Consider the following 21,769-nt stretch of genomic DNA (forward strand, 5'->3'; position numbering starts at 1 on the left):
GGTGGTTCGAGTCCAAGTCATGTCATAAAATTTGTCAATTTCGCTCACCGGCCTGGTTTATCAGACGGAAATCCGGGACATACTATCCCATAGTATGTCCCGCGCTCTACAAGTCTATCCTAGAGACCCGGTAGCCATGCAAGCTGTGGACACACTACAATATCAGGTAATCTTCTTTTGTTGCTTATCAGACAGAAATCCATCACAAACTCTAGTGACGTAATCACTTACTCTCTCTTGTGTTTCCTACAGTTTTGTCTTGTTGTGGCGTTCAAAGCTCGGCAGACTGGCAGTACATTCTCCACAACTCCTCTACCTCTGAGGGCACACCAATCACACAATCCATCCAAGTATTCAATGACGACACAAACTTTACTATCACGAACTCTTGTGACGTAATCACTTACTCTTTCTCTTTCATGTTTCCTACAGTTGTCTTGTTGCGGTGTTCAAAGCTCTGCAGATTGGCAGTTCATTCTCCAGAACTCTAGTGACGTCATCACGTATCCTAACTCGTGTTGTGGTGCGCCCGTTCTCCGCCAGGGGCATTACGAGTGTGCCCGAGTTTGGCCGAACGGTTGTTTGGATAAGTTGGACAGCTTTGTGAAGCTCCATATCAACAGTAGTAAAAACACACGATCAGCAATCATCACGTCACGTCACGTGATCTCATGGGGAGTCAAAAAGATGCAGTTCAAAGTTTTCCCACAATATTGTAGGTAATTTCGTTCAGGATAGCCACACTACACAGTAACTTTGTGAAGCTCCATATCAACAGTAGTAAAAACACACGATCAGCAATCATCTCGTCACATCACGTGATCTCATGGGGAGTCAAAAAGATGCAGTTCAAAGTTTTCCCACAATATTGTAGGTAATTTCGTTCAGGATAGCCACACTACTATGGATGCAGTTCAAAGTTTTCCCATAATATTGTAGGTAATTTCGTTCAGGATAGCCACACTACTATCACATCACGTGAGCTCACGTAGTGTGGCTGAACTGAAGAGTTGGGGACTGATCTTAAAACTTCTGGAAACATCCGTCAAGACCAGCTTCTCAAAAGAAACAGCAGTTGTTGTTGTTGTTGTAGTGGCTTCAGCTATACCCGAATTGTGATGACAGAATAAAGAAAGGATACCTTTTTTTCTGCCATACACCAGGGTGATAGTCTCTAGCTATGTTTCATTGGCTCATCTTGAACCGCAGTCAAAAATCGTGAGAACGTGTGCTTGTTCTTTAAAAGCAAAGAGAACCCTTTGAAAACTGCCAGATAGCTAGGCTGGTTAGAGTTAGCTGTTCTCCTCCCTGTTTATAGTCCCACAGCCAGACGCTAGTCTACTCTCTGTTTAACGTCCCCTACTGGCTTCAGCTGTACCCGAATTGTGATGACAGAATAAAGAAAGGATACCTTTTTTTCTGCCATACACCGGGGTGATGGTCTCTAGCCATGTTTCATTGGCTCATCTTGAACCGCAGTCAAAAATCGTGAGAACGTGTGCTTGTTCTTTAAAAGCAGAGAGAACCCTTTGAAAACTGCCAGATAGCTAGGCTGGTTAGAGTTAACTGTTCTCCTCCCTGTTTATAGTCCCACAGCCAGACGCTAGTCTACTCTCTGTTTAACGTCCCCTACTAAGACGTTTTGGCCCCCTCAAAAGAAGTAACTTAAAAGAAGCAGCAGTTCTCAAAAGAAACACTTGGCCTTCTCAAACACGCTCGCCGTGGCCTCATTATTCATATAGGGCGCCGTGAATTCTCTATACGCAATACACACGCGTCGACCAATCACATCGCTCCGCAGCACGCAGTGTTGCCATTCATACCTCGCCTCCCCCCAGAGGACTAGGAGCGAACGGGCCGGCATTGGAATGCGTATGACAACACTGGAAAGCGTTTCGTTGACGATTGAATCGGTGGATTTTTCGTTGAGAGATAAATCGTTGACGATTGTAGACTTTTGGTCGGGGTATTTTTTCTGGTAGGAAAAGCAGGGAGAGTTCAAGTTGTATTTGTTGCTGTCCCCTGTAAAGACAAACATGAAGAAATTCAACATCATTATAAATTTCTGGGTTTACTGGCCTAATAACTTACAAAAGAGAAGTTACAGAAATAAACCAATTCTAAAAAAAAGATCCTACATAAAATTGTGTAAATTCCGTTTTTTTAATTAAAAATTCAATTTGCAATAGGTCCGCTAAAAATGGCCCAAAAATTAGTTATAAGGTTTGATCCAAATAAAATACGTCCATTTGAGATCTTCACTTCCATAAAATCATAAAATTAGTAAAGGACTTAATCCAAAACCATTAAACCACAAAGATAATGAAAATAATAAAGAGGAAAGCTTACCATTGTAATATGTCAGAGTGAAACTGGCCTAATAACTTACAAAAGAGAAGTTACAGAAATAAACCAATTCTAAAAAAAAGGTCCCACATAATTGTGTAAATTCCGTTATTTAAATTAAAAAATTCAATTTGCAATAGGCCCGCTAAAAATGGCCCAAAAATTAGTTATAAGGTTTGATCCAAATAAAATACGTCCATTTGAGATCTCCACTTCCATAAAATCAGTAAAGGACTTAATCCAAAACCATTAAACCACAAAGATAATGAAAATAATAAAGAGGAAAGCTTACCATTGTAATATGTCAGAGTGAGGACAGAATCTCCAATCAGGTTAACCGTCACAATTCTTTCTCCCCAAATCCAGCAATCATCAATGTGGTTGTCTATTGAGGATCCATTCTCACTGTTGTATTCTAAGGTACACTGGAGGATGAAAGTAATTGTAAAATTTGTCATTTAGTTAAGTGCTTGGGTGGAAGAGTTCCTTCAGGAGAACCCTGCCACTTAAAACAGTAAAAAATATATAATAATAAGGACATATACAGGATTTCATTAAGGCGGGACTGTTTTATCCCACGAAGTGATATTTTTTGGGGAGATCTCATAACTTTTTGAGCCTGGCGTAACGGGGCAAGAATCCGAACAGTGACATAATAAAAGGAGAGAGGGGGTGGATGCTCAGTAAAAACGGGGCCCGGGCCCTCTAAAGATGTAGTTCAAAGTTTTCCCATAATACTGTAGGTAATTTCGTTCAGGATAGCCACACTACTATCACGTCACGTGAGCTCACGTAGTGTGGCTGAACTGAGGAGTTGGGGACTGATCTTAAAACTTCTGGAAACATCCGTCAAGACCAGCTTCTCAAAAGAAACAGCAGTTGTTGTTGTTGTAGTGGCTTCAGCTGTACCCGAATTGTGATGACAGAATAAAGAAAGGATACCTTTTTTTCTGCCATACACCAGGGTGATAGTCTCTAGCTATGTTTCATTGGCTCATCTTGAACCGCAGTCAAAAATCGTGAGGACTTGTGCTTGTTCTTTAAAAGCAGAGAGAACCCTTTGAAAACTGCCAGATAGCTTGGCTGGTTAGAGTTAGCTGTTCTCCTCCCTGTTTATAGTGCCAGACGCTAGTCTACTCTCTGCTTAACGTCCCCTAGTAGGACGTTTTGGCCCCCTCAAAAGAAGCAGCAGTTCTCAAAAGAAACACTTGGCCTTCTCAAACACACTGGCCGTGGCCTCATTATTCACATAGGGCGCCGTGAATTCTCTATACGCAATACACACGCGTCGACCAATCACATCGCTCCGTAGCACGCAGTGTTGCCATTCATACCTCGCCTCCCCCCAGAGGACTAGGAGCGAACGGGCCGGCATTGGAATGCGTATGACAACACTGGAAAGCGTTTCGTTGGCGATTGAATCGGTGGATTTTTCGTTGAGAGATAAATCGTTGACGATTGTAGATTTTTGGTTGGGGTATTTTTTCTGGTAGGAAAAGCAGGGAGAGTTCAAGTTGTATTTGTTGCTGTCCCCTGTAAAGACAAACATAAAGAAATTCAACTTCATTATAAATTTCTGGGTTAACTGGCCTAATAACTTACAAAAGAGAAGTTACAGAAATAAACCAATTCTAAAAAAAGGTCCTACATAATTGTGTAAATTCCGTTTTTTAATTAAAAATTCAATTTGCAATAGGTCCGCTAAAAATGGCCCAAAAATTAGTTATAAGGTTTGATCCAAATAAAATATGTCCATTTGAGATCTTCACTTCAATAAAATCATAAAATTAGTAAAGGACTTAATCCAAAACCATTAAACCACAGAGATAACGAAAATAATAAAGAGGAAAGCTTACCATTGTAATATGTCAGAGTGAGCACAGAATCTCCGATCAGGTTAACCGTCACAATTCTTTCTCACTAACCTGTTCTATGGTTTGAAAATGGCTCAGCACATCTTCCTGGTGAAATCTGTCCTGAATAAATTTTGTACAAGCTGGGAATCCTTGAAAATCCCCCAGCTTGATTTTCTGTTTCTTGAAGTTGCACTTGGGTCCAAAGTTCTGTGAATGTAAAATGGATAATAAGATTGGAATGGTACTATAACATCTCCCAGACAGACATATTTATTTATTTACCTACAGTAAGCAGCCTAATTACCTGTTTTCTTCTTCCACTCTGTGATTTATCCCATGGCAGATCATCAGAATGTAAAATGGATAATAAGATTGGAATGGTACTAATAACCCTGATGCATATAATATATTATATTATCAGGTTAAAAAGGTTTATTTTTTTAATCTTCTCTAACTGTCTTCTTTGCAAATCTTCTCCTTTTCCCATGTTTAGACGGGGTCAGCATTTTTTGTCAGCCCTAGAGCAATCACTCTAGGGCTGACATTTGGTTTTGGCTAGAAATTTTATGAGTGGATGCCCTTCCCACTCAACCTTTGCTATTTCTTTAGCAAGGGAAATTCAGGCTGGTATACTTTCTGTTTAAAGTCCCCCAGCCAGACTAAGCTGGTCTACTCCCTGTTTAACATCCTCCAGCCAGACATATTTATTTATTTACCTACAGTAAGCAGCCTAATTACCTGTTTTCTTCTTCCACTCTGTGATTTATCCCATGGCAGATCATCAAGCTGTTTCATCACATCTTCTGTTTCAGCTTCGGAGAGGAAATCTTCTTTGATATAAACACCACCAATATCAAAACTCTTTCCACTGTGGTTAGGATGTGATTGGTAGGCATAGAGATCGGAGCCTTGCCAAGCTTTGTTACAGTGAGGGCAGTACACATATGTTTCTTTTGTCTGGAAATTTGTTAAAAAATAATACCAACAATAAAAAAAAAGGATCAATGAGATGAAGAGACTATGCAACAGATGGGGGCTGAATGACTGGGAGGAGTTGACACAACATAACTTGAGAAGTCAGGAAATCTTCTTTGATATAAACACCACCGATATCAAAACTCTTTCCACTGTGGTTAGGATGTGATTGGTAGGCATAGAGATCGGAGCCTTGCCAAGCTTTGTTACAGTGAGGGCAGTATATATATGTTTCTTCTGTCTGGAAAATTGTTTAAAAATAATAACAACAATAAAAAAATGATCAATGAGATGAAGAGACTATGCAACAGATGGGGGCTGAATGACTGGGAGGAGTTGACACAACATAAGAATTATTTGGAGGCAGGCAGTCTGGTCAGCACAGGATTCACATATCCCTAATACGCCATTGGAGTGAGTGAGTGAGAATAAAAAATAGAATGGAAAATAACTCAAAGTACAAACTGAGTTTCAGTTTTAACTTGAGAAGTTTAGATTTAGTTTGCCCATAATGTGATTGGGGCATTTTTTTTTTTTAGGAATTCTTCTTAATATTCGACCATGTACTTTTGCTATAGCATTTAACACCCTAACCTGTAGCACATCTGCCTTGTAAATGCAATTATTCCCACCTGTGGCAGATTTTTTCCTGCACAGATAGGGTTTGTTCTTGGAATGGCTGGCTTTCTCCTATCCTCTCTTTGCTTGCAGGACAATTAGACCTTAGCAGTTACATCTCTCAAACACCCAAACCATAATATTATTATACTTACAAATTCCACAATGTTCTTATTCTCATAGCCAAATTCCTGCTCACATTTGATGCATGTTCGGACACCCTTGCAGCCACAAAAGTTTGACCGATCCATGATAGTTGACAAGGTTGGACAGTGTAGAAAAAGTCACCTTCCCAATACAAACTATTGGATTAAGCACTTTCCTAGGTTATGGATCAATCTTTAGCTGTCTTATGTTACATCTCTCAAACACCCCAACCTTATCATTATTATACTTACAAATTCCACAATGTTCTTGTTCTCATAGCCAAATTCCTGCTCACATTTGATGCATGTTCGAACACCCTTGCAGCCACAAAAGTTTGACCGATCCATGATAGTTGACAAGGTTGGACAAATGGACAGTGTAGAAAAAGTCACCTTCCCAATACAAACTATTGGATTAAGCACTTTCCTAGGTTATGGATCAATCTTTAGCTGTCTTATCACCTCCAGCCTCCAGAAACTTGCCTTAAATCAGTTAAATCCCCTTATCACGAAATATCATTTTTTATTTTTTTGAAATTTGAATTTTTGTTTACTTTTTCAACAAGGAAGAATTGAAGGAAGAATTGAAGGAACGAGATCGAGAGGAAGGAAGAAATTCGGAATGCTGACGGACATATTGAAAGGAAGGACATTTGAAGACTGTCTGGAATTTGTTAAAAAATAATAACAATAAAAAAAAGGATCAATGAGATGAAGAGACTATGCAACAGATGGGGGCTGAATGACTGGGAGGAGTTGACACAACATAACTTGAGAAGTTTAGATTTAGTTTGCCCATGCCCATAATACCTATGTGATTGGGCCATTTTTTTTTTTTTTTTTAGGAATTCTTCTCAATATTCCACTATGTACTTTTGCTATAGCATTTAACACCCTAACCTGTAGCACATCTGCCTTTTAAATGCAAGGTTGTGAATTTTATTTCCACCTGTGGCAGATTTTTTCCTGCACAGATAGGGTTTGTTCTTGGAATGGCTGGCTTTCTCCTATCCTCTCTTTGCTTGCAGGACAGTTAGACCTTAGCAGTTACAGTTACATCTCTCAAACACTCAACCTTATTATTATTATTATACTTACAAATTCCACAATGTTCTTGTTCTCATAGCCAAATTCCTGCTCACATTTGATGCATGTTCGGACACCCTTGCAGCCACAAAAGTGTGACCGATCCATGATAGTTGACAAGGTTGGACAGTGTAGAAAAAGTCACCTTCCCAATACAAAAAGAAGAAGAAGAAGAAGCACAGAATAGTTTGGTGACATTTGAATTTATGGCAACATTTGAATTGAATACTATTTCTACATTTGAATTGAATACTATTTCTACATATATTTCCAGGGTACGGGCATCGTGCTCATCTATTCGGGTATCTCCGTGCTTGGCATTTACACATAATAGTTTGGCGACATTTGAATTTATGGCAACATTTGAATTGAATACTATTTCTACATATATTTCCAGGGTACAGGCATCGTGCTCATCTATTCGGGTATCTCCGTGCTTGGCATTTACTCTGACCACGCCCATTTCACTCAGGCACAGAACTTGGCCCCGCCTACTTTTCTAGTTATGGTGGGAGTGTTGGTGGCTACCATAGCGTTCATGGGAATCGTAGGAGTCCTTAAGGAGAGCGTGTGTATGATACTGAGTGTAAGTATTGAATTTGATTAACATTTTCTAAGGAGTCTGATAGCGTGAAGTGTAACTGAGACGTCTCGAAAGCGACAATAACACCTCAGAATCCGCGACCTAGCGCTTACATGGCAGAAGCGTTACCCTTCAAGGTAACTAGGCTGGACGGGATGAAACCAATCGTAAAACTGGAAATTTCGATTATTTCGCGCGAACGCAATGAGACCTGGTAAACAGGAGGGCGTGATTTCGATCCTAGCCGAAGCATGGAATTTTAACCTCAGTTATTTGAGAAATCGACCACCTAATAATGGATCTCCAAGGGTTAGGTGGTAGAACATGACTCCGGCGTTAAACTCACCTAGTAGTTACCTTCCACTCAAGAGTCTATTATCAAATTTCTTTTCGATTCACATTCCACTGACAATGAGACCTTCCTTGTTTTGAACCTTTGTCTTTTTCCAGTTCAGCTTTGTGCTCGGGATCATTTTCATGTTCGAACTTTCAATTTCGCTCACCGGCCTGGTTTATCAGACGGAAATCCGGGACATACTATCCCATAGTATGTCCCGCGCTCTAAAAGTCTATCCTAGAGACCCAGTGGCCATGCAAGCTGTGGACACATTACAATCTCAGGTAATCTTCTTTTGTTGCTTATCAGACAGAAATCCATCACAAACTCTAGTGACGTCATCACTTACTCTTTCTCTCTTATGTTCCCTACAGTTGTCTTGTTGCGGCGTTCAAAGCTCTGCAGATTGGCAGTACATTCTCCAGAACTCTAGTGACGTCATCACGTATCCCAACTCGTGTTGTGGTGCGCCCGTTCTCCGCCAGGGGCATTACGAGTGTGCCCGAGTTTGGCCGAACGGTTGTTTGGATAAGTTGGACAATCCCCTTATCACAAAATATCATTTTTTAATTTTTTTGAAATTTGATTATTTGAATTTTTGTTTACTTTTTCAACAAGGAGGTAAAGGAGAGGTAGATACTAAACCACTACAAAATGTGTAAAGTGAAGCCAAATTAAGTTGGACAATCTGATGCGGTCCAGTGGACGGGCGATGCTCCTGACGGCCCTGGCTGTGGCTGTGATACAGGTTGGTCACCCCTGGGTTCTATTTTGGGCAGTCCTTTTGAGATTTTAATTTTATTGTTCACATTTAGATCATAAAAGATTATATGGAAATTATTTCACGCACACGGAAAATAAATTAAGAATTTCTACCATTTGTCCTGCCCTGGAAGCCAGCAATGATATTGTAGATAAATATTGGAAAGACACAGGTAAAATGGCCTAGTAGGAAAAAAGTTTCTTCGCCTTTTCACTTGTTTAGACGGGGTCGACATTTTTCGTCAGACTATCAGTTTACAAGTGACGCATAAATTTGCAACAACAATACCTATATAAATTAATTTTCATCTCAACTGCCTGTTCCCAGCTTCTAGGCATCATATTCGCGTGCTCCCTGGGCAAGCTGATCCGACTGCAATCTCAACTGCCTGTTCCCAGCTTCTAGGCATCATATTCGCGTGCTCCCTGGGCAAGCTGATCCGACTGCAGAAATCCGAACGGGAAAAACTCAAGTGGGAATTTCGCAACCATCTCCTTCAAACACGCAGCGCGGGAAATTTTGAGACCTTCGTGCGAGACAACCAGATGGAAAATAACAAACTATGAGGGGAAAATAACGAGTTAGGGGGGAAATAAGGAGTAAGGAGGGAAAAATAACGAGTTAGGGGGAAAATAAGAAGATAGGAGGGAAAAATAACGAGGAAGGGAGTAAGTAACAATTGGGAATTTCGCAACCATCTCCTACAGACACGCAGCGCGGGAAATTTTGAGACCTTCGTGCGAGAGAATCAGATGGAAAACAACAAGCTATGAGGGAGAAATAATAAAATTTCAAGGGGGAAAAAAAGAAAAAAAAAAATAGGATGGAGAAAATGGGGAAATTTCGTTTCCTGGGAGAGAATCTACTTGGGAAAACACCTTTGTTTATCTCTCATCTGTCAAATAAACGGAAGCCAGCAATGATATTGTAGGTAAATATTGGAAAGACACAGGTAAAATGGCCTAGTAGGAAAAAAGTTTCTTCGCCTTTTCACTTTTCAACAAGGAGGTAAAGGAGAGGTAGATACTAAACCACTACAAAATGTGTAAAGTGAAGCCAAATTAAATCAGTGTCGGCTCAACGCATTGGCAAATGGGGCAACAAGTCGTATCGACATTTTTTGGCGCCATTTATGTACCATTCAAATTTACCTTTCACTCATTAATAAAATTATTTGTTATTGAAATACATCAAAATCACCACAGTCCCACATTTTGGGCAGCCCTGCAAAGTTTTATCGGCTCCACTTTTTTCAAGACGCATTTCAAAACTCCACTCTTCAAACCTCCTGGATGTTGTGAATATTTCCGGACAGGGAGCGCTGTTATCAGTCAAAAAATAATCAACAAAAAAATAAAAAAAATCATTTGTTGTTGAACTTTCAAATCCAAAGTTTCGCGCAAAGTTCCGTACTTTTTATGCATTTTATTCCAAATAGATAACGTTTTCCTGTTGATTTTAACACAGTTTTATTCGACTTCTTGTGGATTATTCAAACTCTGGGTTAGAAGCGCATTCATCCTCTTCAATTAAGGTAAAGTATTTTCTCTGTCAATTGAAATAACCTTGTAAACATTAAATTACCACTTTGCATGTACCTAATCTACCTAAGCAACTATACTAGTACCTTTTCTGAGACCAATATAGCTAGAGGCAACAAGGACTAGAGAGACGTCTGTGTAAGACTCTGGGAGATTTGTTCGGTAGGTACTTGGTTTCAGATGCAAACACATATTGGTTGTATTTATTTTTTCCGATGATGATGGTCAGCCAAGATTTCTTACTCCCACCTATGTATGAGTACATACTTAAAGGTACATCCCTTCTATTGAGATAACATTTCTAGGCAATCTGCATAATTATAGACCATGTAAGTGTGGCATTATTGTGGAAATTGGGTAATTATGCAGAAGTCATGTCCATGGAAAAGAAAAGCTCCTTTTTGTATTTAACCTAACCCTATAATAACACTAATCACTGCTCTATTTGTGAAAACTCTTTCTTGTGTTTAACCTAACCCTATAATAATAATAACACTGGTCACTGCTTGATTGTGCCAGTTCCTTTGGTAGCAATATTCCACGGACGTGACTTCTGCACAAGTACCTATTAATTAGCCAACACTTTGTTCTATTTTATTTAATCATGCAGTCCATTTAAAAGTTTGGAGGAGGGTCAAAATAGAGTGGAGTAGAGACCTTAAAGCATCAAGCAGGGAGAGGGAAGTAACAATTAAGGGAATCAGTAACTTACCACATAGAAATGAGATCAAAAAGCTCTATGCTCTTCAATCTGTTTGAAGCCCAATTTGGTTCTTATTGCACAGTCCTGTTTATCTCATCTTGGTCTCATAGTGATCAAGTCACTTACCTGGTGTGCTGGTACACAGGAGAGTGTAGAATTTGATCTTAATGGAACTCCAATGTTGGGTGGTAGAGAATGCTTTGAGCATTAACCTTGATGAGTTGTTAGATAAAGAGAATGGTAACAACAGTGGCCTTATCATTCTGAAATCAAAGAGAGAAAGAAAACATGATAGATGAAAGCCAACTACCTTTTTTTTTTTTTTTTTTTTATTTATGGTCTAAAACTCTTAGGTTATAAGACTCTTTAGGATATCTCCAATCTGTTTTAAGCCCAAGTTGGTCCCTCTTTAGGCACCAAATTTTCTCTTTAGGATAAAGTTTCACCCTAAGTAGGAATTGAACCTATGACCTAGTGCTTACAAGGCAGGTGCACTACCTTTGAAGGTAGCTTCTGTTTACTGGAAGAATTACTGGGATACAGTATGAAATATAACCCATTTTGGATGTAACCCATTTTGGATGTTTGTTTAACAGCAAATTCCCTAAAAATTGTTTATAAGAACTTTCATTCACTTTTACATCAACTATCAATCTTCTTTTTCTTCTCCTTTTCCTGTGCACAGACAGGGTCAGCATTTTTTGTCAGCCTCTCAAGCAGCCCAAACTAGAGTGATTGATTTGGGCTTTACATCAACTATCAATCTTCTTTTTCTTCTCCTTTTCCTGTGCACAGACGGGGTCAGCATTTTTTGTCAGCCTCTCAAGCAGCCCAAACTAGGGTGATTGATTTGGGCTTTACATCAACTATCATTTGATATGTATACTATAATAGCCCACTCTAGAGAGCATGTTTTTGAATAAAATAGGTTCTTGGTTCTCAACATTACCTACAGTAAGTTAATATAACCCATTTTGGATGTTTGTTTAACAGCAAATTCCCTAAAAATTGTTTGTAAGAACTTTCATTCACTTTTACAACAGCTAAGTAGCAATCTTCTTTTTCTTCTCCTTTTTCTGTGCACAGACGGGGTCAGCATTTTTCGTCAGCCTCTCAAGCAGCCCAAAGCTAAGTAGCAATCTTCTTTTTCTTCTCCTTTTTCTGTGCACAGACGGGGTCAGCATTTTTCGTCAGCCTCTCAAGCAGCCCAAACTAGGGTGATTGATTTGGGCTTTACATCAACTTGATATGTATACTATAATAGCCCACTCTAGAGAGCATGTTTTTGAATAAAATAGGTTCTTGGTTCTCAACATTACCTACAGTAAGTTTAATGAAACTCCAATGTTGGGTGGTAGAGAATGCCTCGAGCATTAACCTTGATGAGTTGTTAGATAAAGAGAATGGTAACAACAGAGGCCTTATTATCCTGAAATCAAAGAGAGAAAGAAAACATGATAGATGAAAGCCAACTACCTATTTTTTTATTTATTGTCTAAAACTCTTAGGTTATAAGACTCTTTAGGATATCTCCAATCTTTTTTAAGCCTAAGTTGGTTCCTCTTTAGGCACCAAATTTTCTCTTTAGGATAAAGTTTCACCCTAAGTAGGAATTGAACCCATGACCTAGTGCTTACAAGGCAGGTGCACTACCTTTGAAGCTAGCTTCTGTTTACTGGAAGAATTACTGGGATACAGTATGAAATATAACCCATTTTGGATGTTTGTTTAACAGCAAATTCCCTAAAAATTGTTTGTAAGAACTTTCATTCACTTTTACAACAGCTAAGTAGCAATCTTCTTTTTCTTCTCCTTTTTCTGTGCACAGACGGGGTCAGCATTTTTCGTCAGCCTCTCAAGCAGCCCAAACTAGGGTGATTGATTTGGGCTTTACATCAACTTGATATGTATACTATAATAGCCCACTCTAGAGAGCATGTTTTTGAATAAAATAGGTTCTTGGTTCTCAACATTACCTACAGTAAGTTCTGCATTGGTAGGAATAATTTTATCAATGAAAATGCAATCAGTCTGTACTTAGTGTTGTTAAGATTGTTGATAATACCTATATTGATTTAAAAGAAAAAATCCCCAGCTCCACAAAATCAAGTCAATATTCAGAGAAATAATACATAGTCTATAATAATCAACAGATTGCCAATTCAATCATGGTATGCTATGAAGAAAATAATACTTGTGCTGATGATCGTAATGTTGCTAGATAATATTGGTTGTCCTGCTACTGCTCATGATAGTGATGATGATAAGAATAGTGATAATAATTGTCCTTATAAAATAAATCTACTGGATGGCTTGAGAAACTAAACATGTTCATATTTTTCATTTGGTAATCATTCAGAGGCTACAACAATGAAAAAGAAACATCTTTTTTGTGTTTAACCTAACCCCCTAATAACACTGCTCACAGCTTAAATTGTGAAAGCTCCTTTATGCATTTAACCTAACGCTATAACACTGCTCACTGGTTATTTTCTGAAGATTTGTAATTCATTTGAGTCACCCTGTACCCATACGAAGAAGAATGTAAACACATCAACAGATAAGTTCCATAGCTATACTGCACAATATATTCTGATATTTTCTACTAACTAAAAAAAAAAAAAAAAAAAAAAAAAAAAAAAAAACAAGGGGGGGCCTTTTGTGACATTTTAAAATTTTAATATTATAAACTATGTGACATCAACGTTTTGGGCATCAGACAAGTTTGAGCTCCAGAACCATTTGACCAGTGCTCACAATTGGTCAAATGATCGTCGCTAACCAGTAGTTCGGTTTTCGGTTTTTCAAAAGTTAGTTTTTAGTTTGTTGAGTTTTTAAGTTTAGATTTTTGGAGATTGTAGACAATTTCTTTCATCAACGTTAACAACGACGGAATTTTTTGTATTTTTTGTTTCGTGGTGAAGAAATCCGAAATGTCTACCGCCAGTGCTGAAGTTGTTGCTGCTTCTGGCCTGACAGCCACCACGCTTTTCACCTACTTGATAGTCCCCGCCCTGGTACTATGGGTTGTCTACTACCGTATGTCCCGGAGAAGATTGTACGAGTTGGCTGCCAAGCTACCTGGACCTGAAGGATTGCCGTTGGTCGGGAAAGGACTTGAATTCATAGGATCGCCTCATGACATTTACACACGAGTGAATAAGTTGGGACTTGAATGGGAAGATAAACCAGTTGTTAAAGTTTGGGTAGGCCCCAGACTTCTCGTCTTCTTGAAAGATCCCCGGGACGTTGAGATCATTCTGTCAAGTCATGTCCACATTGACAAGTCCCCTGAATACAGATTCTTCAAGCCCTGGCTGGGAAATGGTCTTTTGATTTCCACTGGAGAAAAATGGCGTGCCCACCGTAAACTGATTGCTCCCACTTTCCATTTGAATGTACTGAAGAGCTTCTTGGACTTGTTCAACCAGAACTCCCGTGCTGTTGTCTTAGAGAGAACTGTACCTAACTGCTAAGGTCTCATTTTCTCGAAATCAAAGAGAGAAGGAAGACAGAATAGGAAAAGAGCAAACCTTATCTGTTCAGGTTTACGCCAATCAGCCCTTACTAGGGTGATTGCTTTGGGCTGACATTTGGTTTTGGCTACAAATTTTACGAGTGGATGCCCTTCGCACTCAACCTTTGCAAGCAAGGGAAATTCAGGCTAGTATACTCCCTGTTTAAAGTCCCCCAGCCAGACTAAGCTGGTCTACTCCCTGTTTAACGTCCCCCAGCCAGACTAAGCTGGTCTACTCCAGAAATCTTGCTCGAAACCGCGATGGGTGTCAACAAGAAAACCCAAAACCAATCTGGTTTTGAATACGCTATGGCTGTCATGAAGATGTGTCACATTCTGCATATCCGATAGTTTAAAAGGATGATACGAGTTGATGAAAATTAATATAGAGGAGGCACTTGGGAATGCTGTGATACCCACAAAAGTTGTGAAAAAGCTCTCTACTTTACCACAGAGATTCATGATTTGAAAAATCCATTTATGTATTAAGTTCAACGTGAGAACGACACTCTTTCAGTTTTGAGGAAATAGGAACTCTTTGGTTTCAGATGCTGGGCCTCAATCAGCCCTAGGGTGATTGCTTTTAGGCTAACATTTCGTTTTGCCTACAAACAGTTTACAAGTGACGCATAGATTTGCAGCAACAATATATAAATTAATTTTCATCTCAACTGCCTGTTCCCAGCTTCTAGGCATCATATTTGCGTGCTCCCTGGGCAAGCTGATCCGACTGCAGAAATCCGAACGGGAAAAACTCAAGTGGGAATTTCGCAACCATCTCCTTCAAACACGAGACATCGATATGTAGGAGGATACTTCAGCAAGTGACACCAACAAGATAGGCGTTTAGTTTAGCCTTCTGATTACTAAACTGGGGTCCGCGGCCCCCTGAAGGACTTCCATACCAGCGAGATCATTATAAAATACAGTAAAAAGGGCCGCGGAGCGTTCACAATCAACAAAAGGGACCACGTGGATAAAAAAAATAATAAAAAATCATTTGTTGTTGAACTTTCAAATCCAAAGTTTCGCGCAAAGTTCCGTGCTTTTTATGCATTTTATTCCAAATCAGATAACGTTTTCCTGTTGATTTTAACACAGTTTTATTCGACTTCTTGTAGATAATTCAAACTCTGGGTTAGAAGCGCATTCATCCTGTTCAATTAAGGTAAGGTAGTTTCTCCGTCAATTGAAATAACCTTGTAAACATTAAATTACCACTTTGCATGTACCTAATCTACCATTCTACCTAAGCAACTATACTAGTACCTTTTCTGAGACCAACATAGCTAGAGGCAACAAGGACTAGAGAGATGTCTGTGTAGGACTCTGGGAGATTTGCTCAGTAGGTACTTGGTTTCAGATGCAAACACATATTGGTCGTATTTATTTTTTCCGATGAAGATGGTCACCCAAGATTTCTTACTCCCACCTAAGTATGAGTACATACTTAAAGGTACATCCCTTCTATTGAGATAACATTTCTAGGCAATCTGCATAATTATAGACCATGTAAATGTGGCATTATTGTGGAAATCAGACAGACATTGGCATAAAGGCCAATTGAATGGAAGTTTGATTTAATGAAAGCTGTTAATGAATATAATTGGTAATTATGCAGAAGTCACATCCGTGGAAAAGAAAAGCTCCTTTTTGTATTTAACCTAACCCTATAATAACACTAATCACGGCTCTATTTGTGAAAACTCCTTCTTGCGTTTAACCTAACCCTATAATAACACTGGTCACTGCTCGTATGTGACAGTTCCTTTGGTAGCAATATTCCATGGACGTGACTTCTGCACAAGTACCTATTAATTAGCCAACACTTGTTCTATTTTATTTAATCATGCAGTCCATTTAAATGTTTGGAGAAGGGTCGAAATAGAGTGGAGTATAGACCATAAAGCATCAAGCAGGGAGAGGGAAGTAACAATTAAGGGAATCAGCAACTTTAAACCACATAGAAATGAGATCAAAAAGCTCTATGCTCTCCAATCTATTTTAAGCCCAATTTGGTTCTTATTGGTCAGTCCTGTTTATCTCATCTTGGTCTCATAGTGATCGAGTCACTTACCTGGTGTGCTGGTACACAGGAGAGTCTCATAGTGATGGAGTCTCTTACCTGGTGTGCTGGTACACAGGAGAGTCTCATAGTGATTGAGTCACTTGCCTGGTGTGCTGGTACACAGGAGAGTGTAGAATTTGATCTTAAAAAATGAAACTCCAATGTTGGGTGGTAGAGAATGCCTCAAGCATTAACCTTGATGAGTTGTTAGATAAAGAGAATGGTAACAACAGAGGCCTTATTATCCTGAAATCAAAGAGAGAAAGAAAACATGATAGATGAAAGCCAACTACCTATTTTTTTATTTATTGTCTAAAACTCTTAGGTTATAAGACTCTTTAGGATATCTCCAATCTTTTTTAAGCCTAAGTTGGTTCCTCTTTAGGCACCAAATTTTCTCTTTAGGATAAAGTTTCACCCTAAGTAGGAATTGAACCCATGACCTAGTGCTTACAAGGCAGGTGCACTACCTTTGAAGCTAGCTTCTGTTTACTGGAAGAATTACTGGGATACAGTATGAAATATAACCCGTCCTAGTGCTTACAAGGCAGGTGCACTACCTTTGAAGCTAGCTTCTGTTTACTGGAAGAATTACTGGGATACAGTATGAAATATAACCCATTTTGGATGTTTGTTTAACAGCAAATTCCCTAAAAATTGTTTGTAAGAACTTTCATTCACTTTTACAACAGCTAAGTAGCAATCTTCTTTTTCTTCTCCTTTTTCTGTGCACAGACGGGGTCAGCATTTTTCGTCAGCCTCTCAAGCAGCCCAAACTAGGGTGATTGATTTGGGCTTTACATCAACTTGATATGTATACTATAATAGCCCACTCTAGAGAGCATGTTTTTGAATAAAATAGGTTCTTGGTTCTCAACATTACCTACAGTAAGTTCTGCATTGGTAGGAATAATTTTATCAATGAAAATGCAATCAGTCTGTACTTAGTGTTGTTAAGATTGTTGATAATACCTATATTGATTTAAAAGAAAAAATCCCCAGCTCCACAAAATCAAGTCAATATTCAGAGAAATAATACATAGTCTATAATAATCAACAGATTGCCAATTCAATCATGGTATGCTATGAAGAAAATAATACTTGTGCTGATGATCGTAATGTTGCTAGATAATATTGGTTGTACTGCTACTGCTCATGATAGTGATGATGATAAGAATAGTGATAATAATTGTCCTTATAAAATAAATCTACTGGATGGACCAAGAAATTATAGTGTATAAAAAAAATATATATATATATAAAAAAAAATCGACATTAGAGGTACAAAAATCTTTAAATCAATCAGAAGGTGCCTTGATGACATGTTCTTTACTCGCACAGTGTGGCACAAATACCTAGAACTGGTTATTTTCTTAAGATTTGTAAATTATTTGAGTCACACCCTGTACCCATACGAAGAAGAATGTAAACACATCAACAGATAAGTTCATAGCTATACTGTACAATATATTCTGATATTTTCTACTAACTAAAAAAAAAAAAAAAAAAAAAAAAACAGCTAGGTAGGTTAGTGGGCGTATCCTTCGTGAAAGCAAGGGAATCACCTTGCTTCCCTTTCCTTCTAGGGGGGAAACCCCCCGTTTCCCTTTTTAGAGAGAAGGATGAGGAGAAGGAAGAGATTGAAGAGAAGAAGGGCTTCAAAGGGAGAAGGGAAGGAAGAAGATAAGGAGAGAGAAATTAAAGAATAGGAGGAATGAGAGAGGACTCGTTTTTGACAGTTTTTTTGCTGTTTTCAGCTGTACTGATCCAACGGTTAGAGATACCGAAAAAGTTAGGGAAGAAAATGCCGCAAAAACCATACCTAAAACCTCCAAAAGAGCATAATTCAATAGAATAAGCAAAGCCGAGTGATGTTCCCACCGGATTTATCTAGATTAAAAAAATTAAAGGAAGCGAACACGGAAGACGAAATTTCTAATTAGCTAATTACTAATGCAGAATATAACCACTTAGACCTAAATATATTAACACAAAATTATCAGTAGTCTGTAGAGCTATAGACTCTGTAGTTTATAAATTATTATAATCCAATAACGCACGTGTGTCTATTAAATCGTCACCTAGGCAGACAACCCCACGCCACTGAGATAAGGTATAATACTTCTCAATAGTTTGTTGGAGAAAAGAATAATCTCAAAGTTCCTCTATGTCTCCCACATAGCCTGAGGCAGTACTGGTTTCTTCGAGTACATTATAGTATAGTGTGACTTGAAAGTTCTGTCTGGAGGAAATAAGTATATGTAAGGATTGAGACTAGTGTGTCTTGAAAGTTGTAGGTAGCATAGTATATGTATGTACTTTGTTGAAAGTTGTACATTGTTCCTAAGTACATAAGGTATTTCGATAGTTCTGGAGGAATAGTTTTTCGATGAAAGTGTGTTTTCAAAGTACGAAGGTGGAGATAGAAATGAATTGAGAACAGTATGTCTTGGAAGTTTTTGTACTGAAATACAAGAGTGAGTCAAAGTTTTGTCTGAAAATCAAGTGTAGGGTAGTAATGTAACTTCTAAATTATAGTGCGTTTCAAAAGTTATGGAGGCAGATATAGTGTGTTTTCAAAGTACTAAGGTGGAGATAGAAATGAATTGAGAACAGTATGTCTTGGAAGTTTTTGTACTGAAATACAAGAGTTTTTTGAGTACAGATCAGTGAGTCAAAGTTTTGTCTGAAAATCAAGTGTAGGGTAGTAATGTAACTTCTAAATTATAGTGCGTTTCAAAAGTTATGGAGGCAGAACTGCTACTGCTCATGATAGTGATGATGATAAGAATAGTGATAATAATTGTCCTTATAAAATAAATCTACTGGATGGACCAAGAAATTATAGTGTATAAAAAAAATATATATATATATAAAAAAAAATCGACATTAGAGGTACAAAAATCTTTAAATCAATCAGAAGGTGCCTTGATGACATGTTCTTTACTCGCACAGTGTGGCACAAATACCTAGAACTGGTTATTTTCTTAAGATTTGTAAATTATTTGAGTCACACCCTGTACCCATACGAAGAAGAATGTAAACACATCAACAGATAAGTTCCATAGCTATACTGTACAATATATTCTGATATTTTCTACTAACTAAAAAAAAAAAAAAAAAAAAAAAAAACAACTAGGAACCCAAAACTTTAACTCTACTCCTCTCCCCCCCCCCTTTCTCCCTTCCTCTCCTTCGTTCTCATAAATGCTGGTAAACTAAAAGTATTACACTTTTTTTATTACGTATAAACACCCTGTATTGGCAAATTTTATCTGCTTATAAGTCACATCTTTCAGTTACATCCTGTAGAGTGACTCTTTCTTTCCTGGATACGCGTGAAAGTTGCACGAACTTTTGTTCTTCTCCTCAGATAGAGGAAGAAGAAGTCTTTAGATATGTACATAGGTACTTCTTATACCTAAGATGTATATATTGTACATAGGTACATCTACCTATGTTTTTCGTACATGTGTTTACCTACTTAGCTTTTATTTTATAAAATTGTTCTCAGTTATGTATCTATGTCTATGTATTTATATGTACGTATTTATTTACTTAGTGCAGTTACCTATACCGACATACTTGTTTTTTTTCTTTTTTTTTTTAGATAAAACTAGCCGAAATCCGTCGCTCAAGTCATGTCCGTTCATGTCACTCATCCATTCAGTGGTCTTGCTCGACGTAGCTTAACAAAAACGAATCGGAAAATAGCCTATAACCTTCACGGGACGATAAGACCCCTCGTTCAGGACGTTAAGACCCCTCGTTCAGGACGATAAGACCCCTCGATTTCAGGGCGATAAGACCCCTCGATTTCAGGACGATAAGACCCCTCTTAAGCTGTGTACACACAACGTCGACGCCGTCGACTAAAACCATACACTGCCTTTCCCTCAACCAAAGCTCTTGAAAAAGCTCTGTCCAACATCCTAACCTGGCTCCTCTGAGACCAATAGCTAAAGTATTAAAGCATAGATAGACATAGCCAAGTATATGAATATAGCTATCACATGCACATCGTTTATAAGATTATTTTTACAAACATACTCGTATATATAGTATACCTTGTAGTTATACATTTCCATTATAGTTATATATTTGTACTTATATTTTGTAAACATGTACATACCTATATGCTATGTAGTATATCATGTACTCATAATACCTTGTAGAGACCATTATAGATATTGGTACTTATAATAAAAGTTGTTAGGATAGTTGCTTATCGCGCAGAAGGCCGATAAGACCCCTTGTTCAGGACGATAAGACCCCTCGATTTCAGGACGATAAGACCCCTCGATTTCAGGACGATAAGACCCCTCATTCAGGACGATAAGACCCCTCGTAAGCGGTGTACACACAACGTCGACGCCGTCGACTAAAACCATACACTGCCTTTCCCTCAACCAAAGCTCTTGAAAAAAGCTCTGTCCAATATCCTAACCTGGCTCCTCTGAGACCAATACCTAAAGTATTAAAGCATAAATAGACATAGCCAAGTATATGAATATAGCTATCACATGCACATCGTTTATATGATTATTTTTACAAACATACTCGTATATATAGTATACCTTGTAGTTATATATTTCCATTATAGTTATATATTTGTACTTATATTTTGTAAACATGTACATACCTATATGCTATGTAGTATATTATGTACTCATAATACCTTGTAGAGACCATTATAGATATTGGTACTTATAATAAAAGTTGTTAGGATAGTTGCTTATCGCGCAGAAGGCTACATACCAAATTTCAAGTCTCTAGCTCTTACCTTTCTCGAGATATTTTGTTTACAGACAGACACACGGACCAATGGCTGAAACTTTGGATTTAGGCTCTGGGGACCTCAAACCTTGTTTTAGCACTAAAAACTCACCATCGAAAATTTGACCCGATTACATTACTTTCCTTCCTATAGGATGAGGAAAGTAAAAAGGGGTTTGAAAATTTTTTCTTTCTTCTTGGAAGAGGTAGATGTACCTAACCGCTAAGGTCTTATCGTCCCGAAATCGCAGAGAGAAGGAAGACAAAATATGATAAAACCAGTTCGAACCCGTTAAGAAGAATTGAGGTTACCAATGGCAAACCAGATAGATGAACGCAGAATGTGTGGAGACTTGGAGCAGCAGCAGCTTCGGAGATAATACTAGTGCTTACATATATATGATAAAGCCATCAAAGCTGCTAGTTCAGGGCTAGCCATGAGAAGCCTCTAATT

General features: G+C 38.3%; 5 protein-coding genes and 1 long non-coding RNA gene across 8 annotated transcripts in view; 4 read left to right on the top strand and 2 right to left on the bottom strand.

Moving 5' to 3' along the window:
* Window positions 1-38: 38 nt before the first annotated feature.
* On the top strand, window positions 39-667 carry LOC113468515 (tetraspanin-11-like). The gene is made up of 3 exons (XM_026825477.1): window positions 39-166; window positions 433-603; window positions 644-667. The coding sequence occupies exons 1-3, from the start codon at window positions 95-97 to the stop codon at window positions 665-667; spliced, it is 267 nt and encodes an 88-aa protein (XP_026681278.1). The 5' UTR covers window positions 39-94.
* Window positions 668-1,429: 762 nt separating this feature from the next.
* Window positions 1,430-7,186, bottom strand: LOC103511832 (alpha-ketoglutarate-dependent dioxygenase alkB homolog 4). Of its 3 annotated transcripts, XM_017445136.2 has the most exons (6): window positions 6,401-6,595; window positions 5,951-6,149; window positions 4,941-5,159; window positions 4,272-4,409; window positions 2,639-2,771; window positions 1,430-2,022 (listed from the first exon to the last, which is right to left on the bottom strand). In XM_017445136.2, the coding sequence occupies exons 2-6, from the start codon at window positions 6,044-6,046 to the stop codon at window positions 1,685-1,687; spliced, it is 924 nt and encodes a 307-aa protein (XP_017300625.1). In that variant the 5' UTR covers window positions 6,047-6,149; window positions 6,401-6,595; the 3' UTR covers window positions 1,430-1,684. The 3 variants fall into 3 exon arrangements, with proteins under 3 accessions (XP_017300625.1, XP_008474798.1, XP_008474796.1); XM_008476576.3 differs by lacking the exons at window positions 5,951-6,149; window positions 6,401-6,595 and adding an exon at window positions 7,040-7,186; XM_008476574.3 differs by lacking the exon at window positions 5,951-6,149 and having other exon boundaries at window positions 6,194-6,595.
* Window positions 3,094-4,270, bottom strand: LOC113468511. The gene is made up of 2 exons (XR_003392243.1): window positions 4,203-4,270; window positions 3,094-3,879 (listed from the first exon to the last, which is right to left on the bottom strand). It is a non-coding gene; the product is annotated as an uncharacterized LOC113468511 (long non-coding RNA).
* Window positions 7,134-9,276, top strand: LOC103511831 (leukocyte surface antigen CD53-like). Its single transcript, XM_026825478.1, has 5 exons — window positions 7,134-7,148; window positions 7,425-7,613; window positions 8,061-8,231; window positions 8,322-8,458; window positions 9,045-9,276. The coding sequence occupies exons 1-5, from the start codon at window positions 7,134-7,136 to the stop codon at window positions 9,274-9,276; spliced, it is 744 nt and encodes a 247-aa protein (XP_026681279.1).
* Window positions 9,277-13,655: 4,379 nt separating this feature from the next.
* LOC103511842 (cytochrome P450 4g15-like) lies at window positions 13,656-14,822 on the top strand. The gene is made up of 2 exons (XM_008476587.3): window positions 13,656-14,425; window positions 14,689-14,822. The coding sequence occupies exons 1-2, from the start codon at window positions 13,888-13,890 to the stop codon at window positions 14,820-14,822; spliced, it is 672 nt and encodes a 223-aa protein (XP_008474809.1). The 5' UTR covers window positions 13,656-13,887.
* Window positions 14,823-15,453: 631 nt separating this feature from the next.
* Window positions 15,454-21,769, top strand: part of LOC103511843 (protein N-terminal asparagine amidohydrolase) — a 51,334-nt gene continuing 45,018 nt past the window's right edge. The window contains exon 1 of the mRNA XM_017445146.2: window positions 15,454-15,639. The gene's annotated coding sequence lies outside the window, so the exon portion shown is untranslated. The remainder of the gene's footprint in view (window positions 15,640-21,769) is intronic.

Source organism: Diaphorina citri, unplaced genomic scaffold, assembly GCF_000475195.1.
Source record: "Diaphorina citri unplaced genomic scaffold, Diaci psyllid genome assembly version 1.1 scaffold757, whole genome shotgun sequence".
In the NCBI taxonomy this organism is placed as follows: Eukaryota; Metazoa; Arthropoda; class Insecta; order Hemiptera; family Psyllidae; genus Diaphorina; species Diaphorina citri.